Source organism: Bactrocera tryoni, unplaced genomic scaffold (assembly GCF_016617805.1).
Source record: "Bactrocera tryoni isolate S06 unplaced genomic scaffold, CSIRO_BtryS06_freeze2 scaffold_11, whole genome shotgun sequence".
In the NCBI taxonomy this organism is placed as follows: domain Eukaryota; kingdom Metazoa; phylum Arthropoda; class Insecta; order Diptera; family Tephritidae; genus Bactrocera; species Bactrocera tryoni.
Window position 1 is genome coordinate 13,721,643 of NW_024395824.1, and position 23,805 is coordinate 13,745,447.

A 23,805-nucleotide genomic window follows, 5' to 3' on the forward strand; every position below is an offset into this window, starting at 1 on the left:
TTATATACCGTAGTTTTTTGGTTCATATTTAATTTTATTATTTCTTTACTTTTAGTTGGCACATATGTATGTCTGAATGTATATAGTAAGGATATATGCTTGTATGTATGTTGGCGGCATTATTTAATCGTTCGCTTATTTTTACGCTGGTTGCTTGCTGTCTGGTAATAAATATAAACATGTTTGAATTCAAATGTGCTAAAATACTTTTAAGTAATGGTTTGTAATGCTGATACTTTATTATACTTCGCAAGGGCGTTCATGGAGATAAGTTTTACAGGATGTAGTTTACTATATATTGTATAATTAACTTAATCAATATATTCGACCATTGTTTCATTATATTTTCAAATAAATACCTTCTTTAATAGTTACAAGTTATAAATATAAATTGCTTAATTTAACTGACCACTCTGCGTTGTTGGTTTTTGCGTAATTGATTACCTTTCAACATTACAAGACATTTAAATTAGCCAGATCTTCAGCTTTAATTTAATAAAGGAATAAACATAGGCAAAATAGTATGTAGCACACTAAAATGCTAGGAACTTTGTTGCATATTTTTCGAAAATTTATTTTATGTTAGTTTTCGTTTATTTTCACTAAAATTTTATCCTTTTAATTTATTGTAATACACCTATCATCTTAGACACGTTTGTTTGTTTCTTTTCGTTTTGGTTATGACTGATTGAGACCCCAGCCTTAATTTTTAGATAATTAAATCTTGGTTCCTTTAATACATATTACGTGATAATTACACAACACTCAAAATATTGTAATATATTCTCATTCATATCTATTGAAGCACACTTTGATTGTGTCACTCTTTGGCGCTTCCATATCAATGTTTGTTTTTCCTACTTTTCTTTATTTATATTCTTATTTTCGCTTATTAATGCGTAACTGCAACTAACATAAATTTTGTGTGTTTCTATGTATATTTTCACGTGTATATCAGCCGCTTTATATTGAATAATGTAATATTTTCTTCTTTATAAATCGAGGTGTTAGATTTTAAATTACGTTACTAATGTTACTTTATTTTATTTTATTTTTTTATTTATTTTTAATTTTTTTTTTAAAATAGGAACTATGTGTATCTGTCTTTTAGTATAAGTTTTTTTGTTATCATAAAACATGTTGCGAGTATTCTTTGCAATAAATCCTTTTAACTTTTAGTATGTTTTGTATTTATCACTCCGCTTGGCAGATTTCTCTTATAACCGATTTTCATTATATGACCATGTTTTTATTGTTAGTCATCGTAGCCGTCCAATTATTCGAACCCGTCACTTGAGAAATTATCTGTAAACAATATGAAAAAACATGAGAATAAATGTAGTCTAAGACAAATTCACATAATTATGAGCATAAACTTAAAAAAAATCAAAAACAAGTAAAGAAAAGCTAAGCTCCGGTGTAACCGAACATTTCATATTCTTACAACTTGCAAGGATCAGAGCCAGAGGAATATAAACATATTCAGGTGTTGACAAAACTACATATTAAAAAATGTTTTCGTTTAATATAGCCGGATTTCAACTTTTCTCGTGATCCTGATCATTTATATATTTATAACCCTATATCTATTTTGCTTAGTTTTAGGTGATACGTACAACCGTTAGGCAAACAAAACTATGTATAATGCTCTGTAGGAACTGTTTGCAAGAATGCTTATTACTTTCCAATGAGCAAACGCTCGTTCCTGTTTTGGGTTGGAGTAAACGACTAAAGCGGAAAAATTATTCAAAATGATTATTGTCAACAATTTTTCGAATTACATATCAAACTAAAATAATTGAAATTTAAGTAAAAAACAGGTTTAATTTGTTTTCACTTTTCACGTGTGAATTTTAATTAAAATAATGTGTAATTATGATTTAAACAGAAGTTAAGGCACGTCACAATATAACAAAATTAAGATGCTTGACTAACTTATACATACATACTATACATATATGTATGTATACACGCGTGTTAGAATATAATGCGAGGTGTTTATTCAAGAAAAAAACAAAAAATATGAAACATAATTTCTTTTGTTAAACATTATTCTCAATTATATAAGTCTTTATGTTTATTTAAAGTTTAATGTATTCATTAAACGGTAAGGCTATTTTCGTTAATGTTATTTTGTTAAAGTTATATTCAACAATCAAATTTTAATTTTGTGTATATAGGACATTTTCCTCATAATTTATTATTGAAATTTCATGTTCGTTGCTAAAAACAATATTATATATTTATACATATATGATTTTATAATAAAAAAACAACAAATTATATTTGCTTGTCTGATTGTATAAAAACATTTTTTAATTAATATTTACATATATGTACATATTTATTAGAGTTTTATAAGAAAGTAACAATAATAGGAACTTTGCGTAAAACTGAAATTTATATGGTATATCTACGTTAATTGATTTAATATAAATCAATTAAAACGTTACCTTACCACTTATACGTATCTTTGAAAAAACATTTTCGCCAAAGAAATAAATAAAAACTTCTGGTGGACTTATGTTGTAAGTTAAAAATAAATTTAAGCGAAAAGTAAAACGATAAAAATTCTTATATCTATAGGAGGTCTTCTAAAGGGAAGAAGATATTTTACTGTATATAAAAATCAAGGGTTGTACAATTCCCAATTTTGGCTTTGTAAATGAAAAAAAATATGCAGGGATGAGCATGTTTGTTGAACTATACATATGAAGATTTATGTCAATATATGGTATATTGGGTTATAACTATGTTCGTGTGGCTTGTCAAGTTGTTATTCCATTGTATATGTAAATATACCGAACATGCATTGGAAACAGTTGTTAAAGTCAATTTCCGGAATAGCTTTCAAGCGCCTTAGCTCGTAGCGATTCACGTTTAACGTCTTCATTTGACTCAAAATGGTTTCCTCGGAACGGTCGTTTTAGTTTGCTGAATAGAAAAAGCCACACGGAGCTAAATCAGACGAATACGTTGATTGCAGCACGATATTGTTTGAAGATTAGGCGAAAATCAAACGAAGAATCAATGTAATATGCAACGGAGTAAATATCTTTACTGATCGAATTGGTATAATCTGCATAAAGTATTAGTATATTGGAAGGAATAATGGATGAAAAAAACTTTAGTGGGCCACATTGAGGAGCAACTTGAAAATCGATGGCTACCTTTTTTCATTCTGATACCTATTTCGATTTCATTTGCTATTGGAAAAATCATGTAAATTCGTTCAATGTACATATGTACATGAACTTTCTCGTTGTTTTCTTTTTTAAAACCCTTTCCTCTTTCAGGACTTAGGCCTTACTGCTGGCCAAAAACTTTAACCGTATTTTGTTAATAGGCCTTAGAATTGTTTTTAATGAAGTAAACAGTTAACAAAGTATGCCACCATTTTATTGATATTTGTTCCCAAACTAAATCTTTTATCAACGAATTTCATGGACCCTCTGGTGGCGCCATCTATATGTCGACTGGTGCGTAGAATCAGCTATCTTTATCGATTGTTCAGTGAGAATTTCATGACATTTCATCTATTGGAATTGAAGTTATTGCGTTTTAATTGTCAGGATGTTTGTGTTATCGGTGTGAAAATGAGTTTCGAACAAAGAGCCAACATTAAATTTTGTTTTAAAATTGGAAAAACTTTTACCGAAACATTTCAATTGATGAACCAAGTTTATGGCGATGATTGCCAATCCCGTAGCAGAATGCACAAGTGGTTTCAACGTTTACAAAGTGGTCGTGAGGACATAAATGACGATCAACATGTGGGCCAATCAAAATCCGTGATCACCGGAAATTCCATCGAAACTGTGCGTGAATTCATCAAAAATCAGCCGAAATCATCATTGAAATTTATGGAAATGGAATTGAACATCTCCAAAATATCGATTTATCACATTTTAACTGAAAATTTGGGCTTACAAGTGGTGTGTGCACGGTTTGTTACGCACAAATTGACTGACGCCCAAAAGTTGCTCAGAATCCAACATTCGAAGGGCATCATTAAACCAATTATTTGATCAAAAATCACATTTTAACCATTATCCACTCCCCGTATTCACCTGATATGGCACCGTGCGACTTCTTCCTTTTCGGCAAAATGCATTTGCCCATGAAAGGAAAGCGTTATGCCGACGTAGAGGCCATTCAAAAGGCTTGCACCGGCATACTGGCGGCCATACCGGCCATCGAGCGTAAAATACTCGTTCGACATGCTTTTGGACCATGCAAAAAACTGTATTGAAGCAGAAGGAGACTATTTTGAATAAAATAAATTGATTTTTCCGAAAAACCCATTTGTTCTGTTGTTTTGGTTTTTAAGTCCTTTTACCTGTTTACTTTGGAATGCACCTTGTATGTCATGTTCGAATGTTCATCGGTATGCCTTACCATGCCGAATGGTGTGACTGGAAGATTTGAGATAGTTTCACGTTGTCAAGACGATTCCTTCTGAAAAGAAAGTGAAGAAGAGCCGTTTGCATACTTTGCTAAGAGGAGTCGATCAAGGTAATTTGGCGAACAGGTTTGGAGATGGGTTTCCTAATTACAGCATACAAGATCACTCTACTGAGTAGATAACTTTGTTAGTAACAATTTGTTGCTAAATAACGGACATAATTTTGTCCTAAGCACCAAAGAAGTGAAAAGATTTTTTGGAGTTATGCCAGCTACCACCAGCAACATACAGCGAGGGGAAGAGTGTACTATAGATGACGATCTTCGTGTTTCAATGGTTGTAAACTTGTTTAACTCATTCAGAGCAATTCTGGCCAATGGCGAGCTCTTCACGAAACATTAAATACATTAAATACTTTGAGCGATGTCCATCAAAACAGTTTATAATAAGAAAACTGGTTTGAGTTGGATATCGGAATTGGGCAGCAATAACTGTAGATACATATTGTTTGAGTTTTGACTGTAGATATTACTAAAGATCTGCTTGGTGAACGAGTAGTTAAGTCTTAACTAGAAAAATTACTTATAGTGCCAAAGAAACATATTGTATATTTTGATAATTTTCTCCAAACTACCACATGCAATACAATCCAAAACTATTGGGTTACAGAGCTGCTTGTCCAAAAACAAAATTAAACTAAGTGCGATGCTTAATTTGCCACTCTAAGTGCTGCTGGCGAAGTGAGTCGTGCACAAAAACACTTTGCATTGAACGCAAGTGCTTTGTTTAATTTCATACTCAAATTGCCCATTGTTCTCAAAAATCAAACAGACAAATTTACGGTTTTTATCTTTAACTTTTATACATCAATTAAGTAATAAATGACACTGAAATAATTTTCTTCCACAAGATTTGGGTTGTGTGTTAATGGGTTAAGTTAGAGCGCGAGAGATATGTAATACGAAGGATAAATGTTTTATTATATATACTTGTATTTACTGTGTATTTAACGTAACCCTACATTTAGAATATGTACATATATAGTTAATTAAAATGTTGTTGTATTACCAATGCAAATTCTAGTCGTTGACAATGGACTTCTGTAAAAGTCGTTGTTTTCTAGTCATAAATTAATTAACAAGTTTTTCACTAGATCTAAAATCTCGGCAATACAAAATAAAGTAACTCACATTGATAAAAAATTCAGTTTTGGTTAAACCTTGTTTATATCTGATAGCAGAAACTAAAATTTTTCATGCTGAGTTGCTAATAATGCATGAAAAAATAATTGAACTAACAATTAAATAGTTATTCTCTGGCTTTATGTTGCTACAGAGTATAATAGTTCTGTTCATCTAACGGTTATTTGTATCATCTAAAACTAATCGAGATGGATATGGAGTTATATGTATATTAATGATCAGAGAGTTAAATTCCGAGGGACAGTCTGTCTGTCCGTCCGTCTCTGCAAGCGATAACTACAGTAAAAATTTAGATATCTTAATAAAACCTGGTCCATGTGTTCTTTGACAAATAGTGGATGAGTTCGTGCATGAGCGTAATGGGACTACTACCACGGCCAAAAACGCCATTAACCGAAAACTTATAAAATGCCATAACTAAGCTCAAAATTCAGATATAAACCTAGTTTCGTACACATGATCGCAATAGCAAGAAGCGTTTGGATACTGAATATTATAAATGGGGCGAGGCCTGTTCTCTAATGTTTATATCGCTTAAACCACTTAAGTTACAATAACAAATTTCGCTAAGGCCAATCCTATAATAACTCCTTCCGACCATGTGAAAAGTAATGAAATCGAGTAATAACCCCGCCTCTTTCCCATAAAACGGGTTTCTAAAAAACTACTAAAATCAATAATTAAATGCGGCAAAGACATTATATTTTACACCCAGAATGATAAAAGAGGGCTTTATAAAAGCCTAGTCAAAAGTGGACGATAGGCGTGGTAACGCCCACATTTAGGTGAAATAACATATTCTCGGATCTACTCGACCAATTTCAAACTATTTCGGTACTTGACGTTATACTAACTATTCCATGTTATATTGTGAAAATGAGCACAATCGGTTTACTCTTGTGTCAAAAATGTGTTGAATCGGGTAAATACTTCCCTTAGCGTGCATATACCAATTATAAAGAATTTCGAACTGTCAGATGACTTTATACTACATTTGTCGGCTGATATGGGAGTTATTTGAATAAAATTGAGAGAGCGTATTTTTCTAATATCAGTGTATTTTTGTATTTAAAACGGAGAAAATCACGTGAAAACTTGCCTTAGACTCCATATAACTGACAAACCTTATGAACCTGAGCCTTGATCCAGGCAAGTTGGAAGAGTATGAAATATTCGGCTAAACCCGAACTTAGCCCTTTCTTATATGTTTTGTTTTGAAAATTACATAGAATCTCTTTTTCGGGAGTAAACATTTTTTGAATTAAAACAAAACAAGAAACTATTAAGAAACGGCACAATAGACCTTAGGCCGCGGTGCAAACCTCAATTAATTATCTTTATAATCAAGAATAAAAAAAAGTAAAGGGTTTAGAATTAACATTTTTCATGTTTGCTTACTTCGTGTTATACAACTATTTATTTCAACTAGAGTTCATAACGAGCTATCATCTTCAAAATTTTTCACATTTAAACGATTTATATTTTATTAATATACTATATATAGTATACTCTGATTGTGAGATCAAAAATTAAATTTTCAATTTATACTATTAAAGTAAATAATAAAACTTCAAATTCTCTATTCCAACATGTTGTGTATAAAAATATAATTTTTAATCCCAAAATTTTAGAAATAAAAAATGCTATATTCCGTATATAAAAAGTTTTTTTCGAGCTTTGAAATAAATTAGTGGGTTCGTCCTTATTAATTCTGCCACAAGTGTATCCATTTCGAGTTTTTATACTCTACAACTAGTTGCTACAGAGTATTACAGTTTTGTTTGAGATATTTTGATGAAACTTGGTATCCGAATTCCTCTGTACAAAAAAAAAAATTGAGTTCGTAGATAGGCGTAATCGGATCACTGCCCCGCCCACAAATCGCTGTTAACCGAAAATATTTAAAGAGCCATAACTAAGCACTAAATTAAGATATAAAACTGTAATTTTATGCAGAGTATAGCAGTAGAAAAAGTGTGTGTGGCCCCGCCCTCTAACAAGTTTAATGCACATGCATATAAATCTCCTAAGCTACTTAAGCTACAATAACCAAATTTGTTGAGTACAAATCTTATAAGAACTTCTACCATAGCGTAAAAATGGATGAAATCGGATGATAACTCCGCTCACCCCCATATAACGGTACTGTTAAAAACTACTAAAAGCGTGATAACTCAATAAGTAAATACGTCAAAGACATTAAATTTTACCACCGAGATGATGTGATGGGCGTGGCACCACCCACTTTTTTGGTGAAATCCCATATCTCGGAACCCGATATCGATTTCGACAAAATTTAGTACGTAACATTCTCCTTACATTCTTATATCACACTGTGAAATTGGGCGAAATCGAACTACAAGCACGCCGACTTCACATGTAGCCCAATTTTAAATTCCATTTGATTCGTTTAGTTTCCAGTACACAAATCAAGAAGGAATTAATATAACAGGATAAAGTTTTGCAGGAATAATGTCTTTAATATGTGCCACCTTTTGACCAAAAATTGTTGAGATCCAATAAAAACCGTTCAAGCCTCTAGGTACCGAATATTTAGACCCCAGTACATAAAGTTGACTTTTGATCAAAAGTGACATATATAACTGAAATTAAGGGATAATCCTTCTCTTATAATGGTATGTCTGTATGTCCAAAATAGGTTGAATCGGACCAGCACTTCCCTTAGCCCCCATATACCTAATACAAAAATTTTCGAACTTCGGGGTGACTTTGTACCGCATATCTCGGCCAATATGAGAGTTATCCCAATGAAAGTAAGAGACAGTGTTTTATTCATAACATTGTATCTTTGTGTCCAAAATAGATAAATTTGAGCGAAAACTTGGCCTAGCCCCTATTATCAGAATTTTCGAACATCCGGCTGACTTTACTTTATATGATTAGTGGTTTAGTAAGTGACATGTTAATAGTATGTATTATTGGGAAATATAGATAAGATCTGATCGATATTACCCCAACTTCCATGTACTACATATAATGGTTTTCGTTTATGTAACAAACCTTATTTATCTGTCAGTATAGGAGTTGTATATAGTATATATGTACATATGTATATGTAGGACGAAGAAATGCTACCGTGCGGACTGGACGTTTTTGATACACGACAACACTTACTGAACGACAGTGACGAAAACGGAATAATACCAATAACGGACCCTTCACTTGGATAACGGATGTCAACGCAGAAAGTTGAATAAAACACCAATTATATTGTACAAAGAGAATTAGTCTAGTCTTTTTTATTTCCACAAATCGGACTTAGTTGGTCATTTGTTTTCCACAAATTTAGGGCTCAAACGATTTTCTACAGGCAGTTAGGGTGCGCTGCGAGAGCAAACTTGAAGGCAGCAGCATTCGGCACCAGATCGAGACTCCCGTAGACAGTAAAGTGGAACAGCGAAACAAATCTAAGTTTTTGAAGCGGTTTTTGGAGGTGCATAAAAACCATAAGCTGGAAGTACAGGTGGAGTACAGTTTTAGTATATTTGGGTTTTGATAGAAGTGCAGAAGCGTAGCAAGCAAGCAGCAAAGTTACGGTACGTATACAACAAACAAGTTGCAGTTGGTCCGTATTGTCAAACGATATATCCAGCGAAACGGTTTCGCTGCAATAGCGCAGCAGAAACAGCGGTCAATAAATTGCAGTAAATTCGTATTGCGAACAAGCAGTCTATGGTTGCGCCGCAACAGCGCAGCAGAATCGGCAACAAATAGGTTGCGGTTGGTCGTGTTTTCGAACGAGAGGTGTATGGAAACGGTTGCGCCGAAACAGCGCAGCAGATTTCGCAACACATTACTTGGAGATAGTTTATGTTGTCAAGCGAAATATTCAACGAAACGCAATTGCGCAGCAGAAACAGTCAATACGGCAGCACAAGTACATAAGCGTAAAAGACAACGTTTATTACGCATTACTAACAAGTTGGCAACGAACGGATTGCAGCCGATTTTATTGACGAACGGAAGAACAACGACAGCGCAGCAGAGTCCTGCGCGAAGCGGTGAAGAAGTGTGTTTGCGACGGCAGCGAATGTTCATCGTCAGCAACAAAGTTCGAACGGCTGGTTTGACTGAGGAAGTTCCTGATTCAACGAGGATTACAGGTTACATTCATATTAAATTAAAAGAGTTAAAAGAAAAGCTAATAGAGGGAGGTCTACCGACAAATGGACGTAAGAAGGAATTACGAGACTGACTTCTGACCCACTACGGTCGTCTTACCGATGACGATGAAAGCGAGAGTGAGGTCGAATCAGTGAAGCTGCTTTGTGAAAGTGCGTTGGGTAAAGGTCCGGTGCCATCCACAGTTCCGCATTTCACATTTAGAGAAACTGAGGAAAGTTTGTCGTTATTTATGAGTAAAGACGGGCAGGAAGTAAATCAATGGGCAGAATCTTTTGAAGAAAATGCACATTTAGGGGCTGGTCGGAAATTCATAAATTTATGTATGCAAAACAGCTTCTCAGAGGAGCAGCTGGGGAAATTATTCGAAGCCAAACCCGAAGGATGGAGTCATGTGTAGAAGTTCACGCAAGTGAGGAAAGTTCTCTGATCGCCATTCACTTGGGAGTGGCCAGAAACGATTCTTTTACACATGGCTCAAGCAGCTCACTACTTCCGGTCTTTGAACAAGCATCCTCTGGGTAGCCTAAGAACATCCGTTCGAAGGCGAGCTAAAGTGAGAAGGCGAAACATCCCCTACATAGGGTTGTGCGCTGGGTTTGAGACCCGCCACGTAAAAAAACAATACCAATGAAAAAGTTGAAACAGCCTCGGATGAGAGACCCCCCTTTTGATGACGACCATGGCAAACGAAATAAGGACTACGATATAAAGGCATGCACCTGGAATGTCCGGACCCTTAATTGGGAAGGTGCAGCTGCCCAGCTGGTTGATGTCTTCGCAAAAATAAAGGCTGACATCACCGCCGTCCAAGAAATGCGATGGACAGGACAAGGACAGAGACGAGTAGGTCCTTGTGACATTTACTACAGTGGCAATATAAAGGAGCGCAAGTTTGGTGTAGGATTCGTGGTGGGAGAGAGACTCCGTCGCCGAGTACTATCGTTCACTCCGGTGAATGAACGTCTAGCCACAATCGGCATCAAAGCGAGGTTCTTCAACATATCGCTGATTTGCGCCCACGCCCAGACGGAAGAGAAGGACGATGTGACCAAAGATACCTTCTATAAGCGTTTGGAGCGCGCTTATGAGAGCTGCCCCCGCCACGATGTCAAAATCGTGCTTGGCGACTTTAACGCCAGGGTGGTCAAAGAAGGTATCTTTGGCACTACGGTCGGTAAATTCGGCCTCCACGACGAAACATCCCCAAATGGGTTGAGGCTGATTGACTTCGCCGGGGCCCGAAATATAGTTATCTGCAGTACTAGATTCCAGCATTAGAAGATTCATCAAGCTACCTGGCTGTCTCCGGATCGAAAAACTACCAACCAGATCGATCATGTTGTGATAGACGGAATACACGTCTCCAGTGTTTTAGATGTGCGTGCGCTCCGAGGTCCTAACACCGACTCAGACCACTGTCTTGTTGCAGCCAAGATTCGCACCCGCTTATGTGCAGCAAAAAAACGCACGCCAACAAACACATGGAAGGCTCGACGTCGAGAAGCTGCAATCACAACAGGCAGCCGAACGATTTTCTACTCGGCTTGCACTCCTGCTCTCTGAGAGCACTCGTCAACAACTCGGTATAAGGGAACTGTGGGACGGCATTTCAAATTCCTTACGTACAGCTGCAACCGAAGCCATTGGTTTTCGGAAAGTGCAAAAGAACAGCTGGTACGACGAGGAGTGCCGTGTCGCAGCGGAGAGAAAACAGGCTTCCTACCTCGCAACGTTACGATCAACCACAACACGTGCGGGATGGGATAGATACCGAGAGTTGAAGAGGGAAGCGAGACGCATTTTCGGACAGAAAAAGAGAGAAGCCGAAATGCGTGAGTATGAAGAGCTTGATAAGCTGGCCGACAGGGGTAATGCTCGAAAATTCTACGAAAAAATGCGGCGGCTTACGGAAGGTTTCAAGACCGGAGCATACTCTTGTAGAACCCCCAAAGGTGATCTAGTGACCGATGCCCAGAGCATACTTAAATTATGGAGGGAACACTTCTCCAGCCTGCTGAATGGCAGTGAACGCACAACACCAGGAGAAGGCGAACCCGATTCCCCAATCGATGACGATGGAGCAGACGTTGAAGAAGTTCGAATAGCAATTACCCGTCTGAAGAACAACAAAGCGGCGGGGGCCGATGGATTGTCGGCCGAGCTAATCAAACACGGCGGCGAAGAACTGATAAGGATCATGCATCAGCTTCTTTGTAAAATATGGTCGAACGAAAGCATGCCAAACGATTGGAATTTAAGTGTGCTATGCCCAATCCATAAATAAGGAGACCCCACAATCTGCGCCAACTACCGTGGGATTAGCCTCCTCAACATCGCATATAAGGTTCTATCGAGCGTATTGAATGAAAGATTAAAACCCACCGTCAACAAACTGATTGGTCCTTATCAGTGTGGCTTCAGACCTGGAAAATCAACAACCGACCAGATATTCACCATCCGCCAAATCTTGGAAAAGGCCCGTGAAAGGAGAATCGACACACACCACCAATCTTCGTCGATTTCAAAGCTACTTCCGACAGCACGAAAAGGAGCTGCCTTTATGCCGCGATGTCTGAATTTGGTGTCCCGGCAAAACTAATACGGCTGTGTAAAGTGACGTTGAGTAACACCAAAAGCTCCGTCAGGATCGGGAAGGACCTCTCCGAGCCGTTCGATACCGAACGAGGTTTCAGACAGGGCAACTCCCTATTGTGCGACTTCTTCAACCTACCTCTATAGAAAATAGTCTGTGCTGCAGAACTAAATAGAGAAGGTACCATCTTCTATAAGAGTGTAAGCTGCTGGTGTATGCCGATGATATTGATATCATCAGCCTCAACACCCGCGCCGTTAGTTCTGCTTTTTCCAGGCTGGACAAGGAAGCACAGAAAATGGGTCTGGCAGTGAACGAGGGCAAAACGAAACATCTCCTGTCATCAAACAAACAGTCGTCGCACTCGCAACTTGGCTCTCACGTCACTGTTGACAGTCATAACTTTGAAGTTGTAGATAATTTCGTCTATTTAGGAATCAGCATTAACACTACAAACAATGTCAGCCTGGAAATCCAACGCAGGATTGCTCTTGCCAACAGGTGCTACTTCGGACTGAGTAGGCAATTGGACAGTAAAGTCCTCTCTCGACGAACAAAAGCTAAACTCTATAAGTCGCTCATAATTCCCGTCCTGCTATATGGTGCAGAGGCTTGGGCGATGACAGCAACCGATGAGTCGACGTTACGAGCTTTCGAGAGAAAAATTCTGCGAAAGATTTATGGTCCTTTGCGCATTGGCCACGGCGAATATCGCATTCGATGGAACGATGAGCTATACGAGATATACGACGGCATTGACATAGTTCAGCGAAAGACAGCGGCTACGCTGGCTAGGTCATGTTGACCGGATGGATGAAAACACTCCAGCTCTGAAAGTATTCGACGCAGTACCCGCCGAGGGAAGCAGATGAAAAGGAAGACCTCCACTCCGTTGGAAGGACCAAGTGGAGAAGGACCTGGCTTCGCTTGGAATATCCAATTGGCGCCACGTAGCGAAAAGAAGAAACGACTGGCGCGCTGTTGTTAACTCGGCTATAATCGTGTAAGCGGTGTCTACGCCAATTAAGAAGAAGAAGAGAAACCCGGTACTCGTGATTGGATATATTTAAAACACGCTTTAATAGATAAATTCGAAATATCATTTTTATCAGCTGAGACACATAGACTTTTAAGGAAACGTCAAAAGAGACAAAACAAAACATTTATTGAATTTTTATATGCCTTAATGGAAATAGGGAAGCGGGTAAAACTGGAGGAAGCTAGCGTAATAGAATATTTCATACTAGGTATTCCCAATTCAAAATTGAAAAAACGGGTTTATACCTAACAAGGAGTATAAGGGAATTAAAAGAGCAAATAAAAATTTATGATAAAGTTAAATATAAACTAAAGGTCAAAGTTGCAAATGGAGTCAATGTCAACGAAGATAGAAAGGAAAGTATTCAACGTTCAATTGTAAACCGCGCATGTTTCAAATGTGGCGAAACTTCGCATATAGCAAAGATTTGTACAAACCAACAAATTATATATTACAAGTGCAACAAAGTCGGCCATAAACGCAACGTATGTCCGACGGTTCAAACGAAAAGTGAAAGAGATAATTTGAATACAAGTACCGAAGTAATCTTCAAACCTTTAGAGGCCGATTTTGGACTAAACTTAAAAATGGTAAAGGTAGGGAACGTAATTTTTCCTTCGTTGGTTGATACGGGCAGTCGATACAATTCGAAGTAATTTTCAGTCTTTAGAGGCCGATTTTGGACTAAAGTTAAAAATGGTAAAGTTAGGGAACGTAATTTTCCTTCGTTTGTTGATACAGGCAGTCGATTGTGTTTGATCAGAGTAGATATAGTCGAAAAACTTAATCTTAAAGTAAAACCAAACAAAGATAAACGAGTGCTGGGCGACATCGGTAATTCAGAAGTGGTCACGTTAGGTAGCTTCGAAACCAGAGCTAAAGTAGATGATATTGAGATAAATATCATATTTCATATTGTCAACAATGGGGATCTTCAATATCCGGCATTAATAGGACGTTCAATTTTGGGTCAAATCGATTTAATAGTAAACGTGGAGAGCGATAGGTTTCTAATGAAGGATAAATAAGATACTTGTCAGGCGAAAAACAAAAAGTATAATGACAAAATTGCAGAAGTGGCAGAAATAGCAGCTTTAAGTACGATTTGTGTAGATGAACAGGAGCCGGAGCCAATGTAGGATTTGTCACATCTCAATAAGGGAAAAATGTTAGAAGTGGAAAAGCTGATTGTTCTATATGAGCCAAAGAGAATAAAATTTTCCGCGGTGAAAATTAAAATTATTTTAAAGTGATGGCTAGATGTTCAGGAATATAAAGTTTTTACCACATTAGATTTGGCTAACGGATTTTTGCATGTTCCTGTCGAAGAAAGTTCCAGAAACAATACATCGTTCGTAATACTGAAAAGTCAATTTGAATATAAATTTGTGCCGTTTGGCACAAATGCAATAACGGAAGTTCATACAGATGCATCAAAGCATGGGTATGGCGCGGTAATGTTGCAAAAGAGGGCAGAGGATGAAGCATATCATCCAGTGCAATTCGTGTGCCAGAAAACAAGTTCAACGGAAAAGTACTATCATTCTTACGAACTTAAGTGCTCGCCATCGTCAACGCAATAAAGAAATGGAGAGCGTATTTATTAGGTCTGGAATTCAAATTTGTAATGTCATTTGCTATGACATTAAGGAAGAAGAATATTCCGCCACGAGTAGCTAGATGGGCAAAGTTTTTGCAAGAATTTAATTATGCTATACAACATCATGAAGCATGCCGATGCTTTAAGTAGATTAGCGTATATGTTAGTAGACGAATCGTTACATCACAGATTAAAAGAGGCACAAGAAAAGATGAATGGGCGCGGGTAATTCGCAAAATACTGAAAAACAGTTCTTACGGAGACTTTTTTATCTCTCGTAATATATTGTACAAAGATCCGGCAAAGGAACTAATTGTGGTACCAAAACAAATGGAGAATCATTTTAATAGCACATAAGTAAGGGAATTTTTCAATTAAAAAACTTGTAATTGTGTAGGAAAATACTACTACATTCCAGGACTCAAGGAAAAAGTCAGAAATATAATTAGGAGTTGTGTCGAATGTTTAACAATGAACACAAAGTGTGGTAAATTGGAAGGACTTCTGTCGCCAATTGAGAAAGAAGATTATCCTTTAGGGACATTTCACATAGATCATGTGGGCCCAATGGCAACGACCGGGAAACAGTACAAATATATCGTAGTTGTAATCGACGCCTTTACAAAATTTGTGTGGCTCTACCCAATAAAATATACAAGCGCGGAGGTGGTTATAGAAAGGCTTTCGAAGCAAATTGACTTTTTCGGCAACCTGCGTAGAAATATATCTGATAGGGGATCAGCGTTCACTTCACAAGCTTTTAAAAGTTATTACGATAATAATAGTATTCGGCATGTACTCATTACGACGGCGGTGCTAAGAGGAAACGGACAAGTGGAACGAATACATAAGGTAGTAATACCAATGTTAGCTAAGTTATCTCATCCGAATAGCTCACAGTGGTACAAGTATGTCGGGAACGTTCGGCAATTTATAAATAATTCTCCAAATCAAAGTACAAAACATGCCCCATTTAAGAATTTAATAGGTTGCGACATGCGGGTAAAAGAAGAGCTAGCCTTATACGAAATTTTAGAGAATGAAGCAGTTAGGGAGTTAAACGATGGACGTGATAAGTTACGCGAAATAGCTAAAGAAAACATACAGAAAATTTAAGAAGAAAATAGGAAGTCATTTAATAGGAAACGTAAAAAGGCAATTGAATATAACATAAATGATTTGGTTGCAATCAGACGGATACAATTTTGAAACGGAATGACGTTACGACTTAATTTTTAGGGCCATACAAAGTAACTAAACGACCGAAACCCGATCGATATGAAGTAGAAAGGGTGGGAAATAATGAGGGACCTAAGACAACATAGACTGCTGTGGACTATTTGAAAAAGTGGTAACGTTATTCGAGGCGAATAAGTAGTCAGGAATGTCCGAGTCGTAGGACGAAAAAATGCGACCGTGCGGACTGAATGTTTTTGATACACGACAACACTCACTGAACGAAAGGGACGCGAATGGAATAAAACCAATAACGGACACTTTACTTGGATAACGGACCGCAACGCAGAAAGTTGAATAAAGCACCAAATTATATTGTGCAATGGAAATTTGTCTAGTCTTTTTTATTTCGACCAATCGGACTTAATTGGTGATTCATTTTCCACATATATATATAAAATTGCTTAGATTTCGATCCTCAAGCTGTCGTGTACCTGAAAGTATTTCCCTGACTTTGATTCTTACAAGTTGCAAGAGTATAAAATGTTCGGTTGCACCCGAACTTAGCCCTTTTTTGCTTGTTGGATGATATATTGTTTTGCATTATACTTGACGATATACCATACATTTTTCGAAATGACAATCAGAGCATCGATCTTTTTTAAATCTTTTCGTAGTAAGGTGGCCACTATTAGGATTGCATGAAAGTTAAATTATATCTTTTGTTGAATATTATTGCCAACTATTAACGTAAACTACCCGATTTTTCAGGACTCAGTCAATAATATATTCAGTTCAAAGAAATAATGACAAAAGATAAGAATTACGGAATAAATCAGTAGATAAAATTTTATGGAGATACGGATCGTATGAAAACTGGCATTTGAACTTTTTTTGAAACTAGATAAAGAGAGGGTTTAATAAACGATATTCGCTACGAATTGTCAATAGCATATACCTACCATATGGTAAGCGTAAAGAGTATTGTGATGCGAAATTATATGATAGTTAGTCAATTGAGAGCTCGTGAAATTGTCATACTTTTACTCAGTTAGAGATATATAAATTGTTCGATAAACATCATTTACCGTTTACACACAATATTTTTATACATATTTAGTGTATATATATATTATATCAGGACTTAACCGCACTGCTTTTCCGCATGGGTTTCATGAAACTCACCAGTTATTTGATTACAATTGAATATTTGCTGAATAATATATTTTTCATGTGCATTGGTTAATTGCGTATGCGTTGTACTGGTTGTTAATGTACAAGATGTGCTGCTACTGTTTGCTGTTATTCTTTCATTTCTAGTTGATGGGTTTTGTTTGGTCTCATTATTATCATTTAGATCTAGTGCATTCCCATCACTACTATCCTTGTATTCGCCTATATACGTATCTTCATCGTCAGTAATACTGGTTACCTGCGATATGTTTGAAGAAAAAAAATTATTTTTGCTGCTGCTGCGTTCGCTATCGTTAATATTATATTGCGTTTTCATTACTTTGTTATTGACTATGTTGTTAAGGTCATTGTAATGCTTATAATCTTGAGCTTCGACATGTTGACCACAATTTTTATTTCCGTTACTGCTTTTATTATCAGTGTTGTCAATATTCTCGGCACTGAAAGTCAAATTAATAATTTTATAGCTTTCTGGTCTTTTATTATTTTCTTCTGAAGTCTGTTTAGTTATCTGTGGTTGTAGCCCTTTGCATCGATTGTAACTCATGTCGTTTGTTGTTAGTCCCTTGCTTTTATTATTAATATTGCCACGTTCATACCATTCCATTAATTCGCTGTTTTGGTTATTGGATGTATAATCGATGGCCCGCTTCTTTGCATTTTGTAGTTTAAGTTCCTTATATATTCTCGTAAATGTGCCAAGTCTATCGCTACCGGCAATATCATTATCCATATGCGCCTTTAAATTACTATCATGAGTACTGTTAAAATCAGCTTCGTCACTCGTGACATATTTTCTTTCTTTTAAATCGGAGTTAGTATTTGGCTTGTCAGTTGCATTTTGCTTATTCCCATATTCTACGTTGTCATCAGTTCCTGCAGTTGAGAAGATTTTAGAATCGATATTAAGTTTGACCTCAACAGCGGTTTTCTCCAATAATTTTTTTACTTTACATATGTGGTCAATAGATAAGGCATGTTGCTGAATGTTTACTTGAGACAGTTGGGATAAATTACATCCGCCCAATTCCATTCCAGTGTTGGTGTTATTACTAATATTAGAGTCAGGTAAAAAGTTCGCGTCCTTGCTGCCGTGTCTTCTAATGGATTTCAATGCATTTTTTTGAAACAGTCCATAATCTCGGTTATTTTGCGAAGCGTCCTCGTAGTTACTGTCATCGGATATAGCGGTAAAGCGTTGATTGCGTGATTTTTTATCTTTGGCACGTGAGTTTTGGAACCAAACCTGTTAAATAGAGAAATATGAGGATATGTCATTGGAAATTCAACTCGTAAATTTGTACAAGCATTATTGTTTTTAATGTGTTTGTGTAATGTTACATGATTGGCATTAAATTTTGGATTTAAAATTTCTTATAAGATATTGAATAATGAATTAAGATAAAAAGTGGACATTTTCGGTTAAAGGAAAACCCTTAAAATAGCATCCCCCGAATTCCGGGTTAAAAGAGATATGAGGGGAACTATTGTTTCTTTGTCGCATCCTATTTCACAAACCACAAATATCGAATAGAAGCTACCTCATTTGAATACATACTTTAGCGTTGTTCTGAACCGGTAATTAAATATCTTACCAGTTAAGAAAATGATTGTCTATAACTCACATAAACTCGCGTTCTTTCATAGGGTGGGTTAATAAATAAAAAATGTTCATTTAATAAGTTGTAGATTTGTATTCCTTACACATTATGGATGGATGGAGTCATGTGCAAAAGTGCACGCAAGTGAGGAAAGTTCTCTGATCGCCATTCACTTGGGAGTGGCCAGAAACGATTCTTTCACATATGGTCCAAGCAGCTCACGACTTCCGGTCTTTGACCAAGTATCCTCAGGGTAGGCTAAAAACATTCATTTGAAGGCGAACTTGGTGAGAAGGCGAAACATCCCCTCTGCAGGGTTGTGTGCTGGGTTTGGGACTCGCAAAGTAAAAAACACTTCCAATGAAAACTAATCGACAGCCTCGGATGGGAGATCCCTTTTGATGACGACCATGGCAAATGAATTAAGGATTACGATTTTGGGGCATGCACCTGGAAAGTCCGGTCTCTTAATTGGGAAGGTGCCGCTGCCCAGCTGGTTGATGTCCTCGTGAAAATAAGGGCTGACATCACCGCCGTCCAAAAAATGCGATGGATGGGAAAAGGACTGAGACGAGTAGGTCCTTGTGGCATTTACTACAGTGACCATATAAAGGAGCGCGAATTCGGTGTGGCATTCGTGGTGCGTGAGAGACTCCGTCGCCGAGTACTGTCATTCACCCCGGTGGATGAACGTCTAGCCACAATCCACATCAAAACGAAGTTCTTCAACATATTGCTAATTTGCGCCCACGACCCGACGGAAGAGAAGGACGATGTGATCAAAGAAGCCTTCTATGAGCGCTTGGAGCGCACCTATGAGAGCTGCCCCGCAACGATATCAAAATCGTGCTTGGTAACTTTACCGCCAGGGTGGGCAAGGAAGGTATCTCTGGCACTACGGTCGATAAATTCAGCCTCCACGACGAAATATTCCCAAATGGGTTGAGGCTGATCGACTTTGCCGGTGCCCGGTTATCTTTGGTACTAGATTCCAGCAAAAGAAAATACATCAAGCTACCTGCCTGTCTCCGGATCGAAAAGCCACCTACCAGGTCGATCATGTTGTGATAGACGGAAGACACGTCTCCAGTGTTCTAGACGTGCGTACGCTCTAGAGATGGCAAATATTTCAGTACCTGTGATTTTGTCACTGCTACTTAAAAATCACTGGTCACAGCTGTGACAAGTTTCCTAAGTAGCAGTGACTGGAATTAACGAACACATGGGTAACTTCAACAAAGTAGCAGTCATAGTATCACATGAAAAATTGCGACTGTGACAAAGTAGCATTCACAGTGTAACATAAAAAATTGCGACTGTGACAAAATAGCATTTACAGTGAAATATGAAACATTGCGACTGTTGCAAAATAGCATTCACAGTATAACATGAAAAATTGCGGCTTTGATGAATTCATATTCATTAAAGCTATGAATTCTCTTCAATTATAGGTAAGTAAAAATTGGTTCACATATAAAATAAGTTAATTTAGCTTTAAACGGGTAATACATATGTACAAATTAAATTGATTATATAAACCGCAATGGGGTAGTAAAGCCAATTATAAAACTTTTAATCCTAAAATTGCATCAATTTTATATACATATATATTGGTACTGTAAATATAAGAAACGAAATATTTTTAAAAGTATGTTTTCGTTTACTTTAAATAGTTTCTATTAAGAATCCTTATATGGAAAAAAACCTTCAGAGATTATATCTATTGTGACTTAAAAAATGTGCTTCTTAAAAATTAACGGATCATTTACATTCATTTTTGTACGAAACGGTTACAAATCATTCTGCATATACTTAGTAAAAATTAAAAATGTCTGTATCAAAAAAAAACCAAAACGAGTTAAGTGTGGCAATTTTTTAAAGAGGTGGATGCTGTTTTCGCAAATTGTGATATTTGTAAATCCAAAATATCATATAAAACGTCAACATCAAATTTAAAAAAACATGTGGAACGGATAATTTTAAAGTTATATCAAATTGGTATTGTGAAAATGCTTTTGCAGTCGGAAATTACGCCAGCGCCGCTAAATGCGCCTGTTACTTTTGAAGAGGATATTCCATCAACTTCGACTGAATTACCAAAGCCTTTAACACAAACTAAGCTTTAAAATGTCGCGCGGCTAAAATCAAAAAGTGAAATTACAAGCAAATTATTGCAGCTCTTTACGGTGGATTTGCAACCTTTCTCTATAGTTGAGGACAAAGGTTTTCGGGAATTTGTAACAGCCCTAAGTCCATCTTATGACATTCCTAACAGACGTGTGATTTCAAAATCAATGATTCCTGCATTGTATGAGGAATGTAAAAATAAGGTGCAGGAAATGATTAGGAGGGAAAAGTTTTGCATCACCACTGATTGTTGGACATCGCGCAACACGTCTAGTTTCATTGTTGTAACGGCACATAATGTCTCCGAAAATTTTGAACTAATGTCAGTACTTTTATCGTCATCCCAACTAAAGCAAAATCATACAGCTGAAAACTTAAGTGAGGCGATACAACAAATCGTAAGTGATTGGAAAATTAACGAAAAAATATTGCTAGCTGTTTCGGATAATGCTAGTAACATAAAAAGTGTCATAATCAATAAGTTAGGTTGGAAGCATTTTGGATGTATGGCTCTCACAATTAATTTAATTGTAAAAGAAGGATAGCGCGTTCCTGAAATAGAACAAGTAACTGATAAAGTTAAAGTAATAGTTGCTCACTTCAAGAAAAGTACTTGAGCGAATGAGGCGTTTGAAAATTAGCAGCGCAACAGCGGTAAAGAGCCTCTAAAATTAATTCAACAAGTTGAAACGAGGTGGAACTCCACACTGGCAATGTTGGAGCGTTTTTCGGAGTTGGAGAAAGTGGTGAAATGTACCTTGGTAATTATAAACAAAAATTTTCCTATATTAACCAGCGACGAGTGGGCGACTGTTGCTGCTTTGTGCAAAATTTGCAAACCATTTAAAGATGCTACAGTAAGCATTAGTGGTGCAACATATTGCACAGGTTCGCTGGTAATACCAATCGCAAATGGTCTATTCGATGTGTATAGACACTTGCGAACTGAAATATTTTCAAACACCATACAAAAAGTGATTGAAATTTTTTTAAATGGAATTAGGCAACGTTTTAGCAGTTTACAATACAGCAATACAACTTTTCTCGACCCCAGATTCAAATTAGTGGCGTTGACTGATGAATCGGCAGCACAACGGCACAAAAGCCATTATTGAAATTCAGCGCTAGTAGTTGCGACCCATTTCATTGGTGGCTTGAAAATAAATACAGATACCCTAAAATGGCAGAATTAGCAAATAAGTATTTATGTGTTTTAGTCTCCTCCGTTCCTTGCGAGAGAATTTTTTCCAAAGCGGGGCAAATTGTAGGTGATCGTCGGGCAAAACTAAGCGAAAGGAATACTGGAATATTGTTGTTTTTGAATACAAATGGAAAATATTTATAAACATAATATTTTGGCCTTCTTTTCCATTTAATGTAATTATTTTTAACACTACTTAATTTTATCTTTTATGTATATATTTTATATTTGCTGATTTTCTAAAAATGAATTTACTATTTTAACTTCTGTTTATTCTAATAAATATGTACATTGCACGTAAATGAAAAAAGGAAACAATTTTGCTCTACTTTATGGGCCTTTGTCTGTCACAATTTTATTACAGTCACAGTTTAAAATCACTGCTACTACAAAGTCACAGTCACAAGTCGCAGTGTTCCTTAAAAGTCACAACATCGCCCATCACTAGTACGCTCCGAGGTCCTAATATTGACTCGGGCCACTATCTTGTTGCACCCGCCTCTGTGCAGCAAAAAGTGCACATCAACAAACACAAGGAAGGTTCGAAGTTGAGAAGCTGCAATCACAACAGATACTCCTGCCTCTGATAGCACTCGTCAACAACTCGGTATAAGGGAACCGTGGGACGGCATTTCAAATTCCCTACGTACAGCTGCAACCGAAGCCATTGGTTTTCGGAAAGTGCAAAAGAACAGCTGGTACGAAGAGGAATGCCGTGTCGCAGTGGAGAGAAAACAAGCTTCCTACCTCGCAACGTTACGATCGACCACAACACGTGCGGGATGGGATAGGTACCGAGAGTTGAAGAGGGAAGCGAGACGCATTTGCAGACAGGAGAAGAAAGAGGCCGAAGTGCGTGAGCGCGAAGAGCTTGATAAGCTGGCCGACAGGGGTAATGCTCGAAAAATCTACAAAAAGATGCGGCGGCTAACTGAAGGTTTCATGATCGAAGCATGCTCTTGTAGAATCCCCAAAGGTGATCTAGTCACCGATGCCCAGAGCATATTTAAATTATGAAGGGAACACTTCTCCAGCCTGCTAAATGGCAGTGAACGTACAACGCCGGGAGAAAACGAACCCGATTCCCCAATCTATGACGATGGAGCAGATGTTCCATTGCCCGACCATGATGAAGTTCGAATAGGAATTACCCGCCTGAAGAACAACATAGCGGCGGGGGCCGATGGATTGCCGGCCGAGCTATTCAAACACGGCAACGAAGAACTGATAAGGAGCATGCATCAGCTTCGTTGTAAAATATGGTCGAACGAAAGCATGCCCAACGATTGGAATTTAAGTGTGATCTGGCCAATCCACAAAAAGGGAGACCCCACAATCTGCGCCAATTACCGTGGGATAAGCCACCTCAACATCGCATACAAGGTTCTATCGTGCGTATTGTATGAAAGATTTAAGCCCACCGTCAACAAACTGATTGGACCTTATCAATGTGGCTTTAGACCTGGTAAATCAACAACCGACCAGATATTCACCATGCGTCAAATTTTGGAAAAGACTCGT

General features: G+C 37.2%; 1 protein-coding gene across 1 annotated transcript in view; it reads right to left on the reverse strand.

The window, feature by feature from the left end:
* Nucleotides 1-214: 214 nt before the first annotated feature.
* The window catches only part of LOC120779787 (zinc finger protein 2-like), a 54,750-nt gene continuing 31,159 nt past the window's right edge, over nucleotides 215-23,805 (reverse strand). Inside the window, exons 8-9 of the mRNA XM_040112163.1 lie at nucleotides 17,347-18,601; nucleotides 215-1,305 (exon numbers count right to left, since the gene is read on the reverse strand). Of these exons, the coding sequence (XP_039968097.1) occupies nucleotides 1,277-1,305; nucleotides 17,347-18,601 (1,284 nt within the window). The 3' untranslated portion in view covers nucleotides 215-1,276. The remainder of the gene's footprint in view (nucleotides 1,306-17,346; nucleotides 18,602-23,805) is intronic.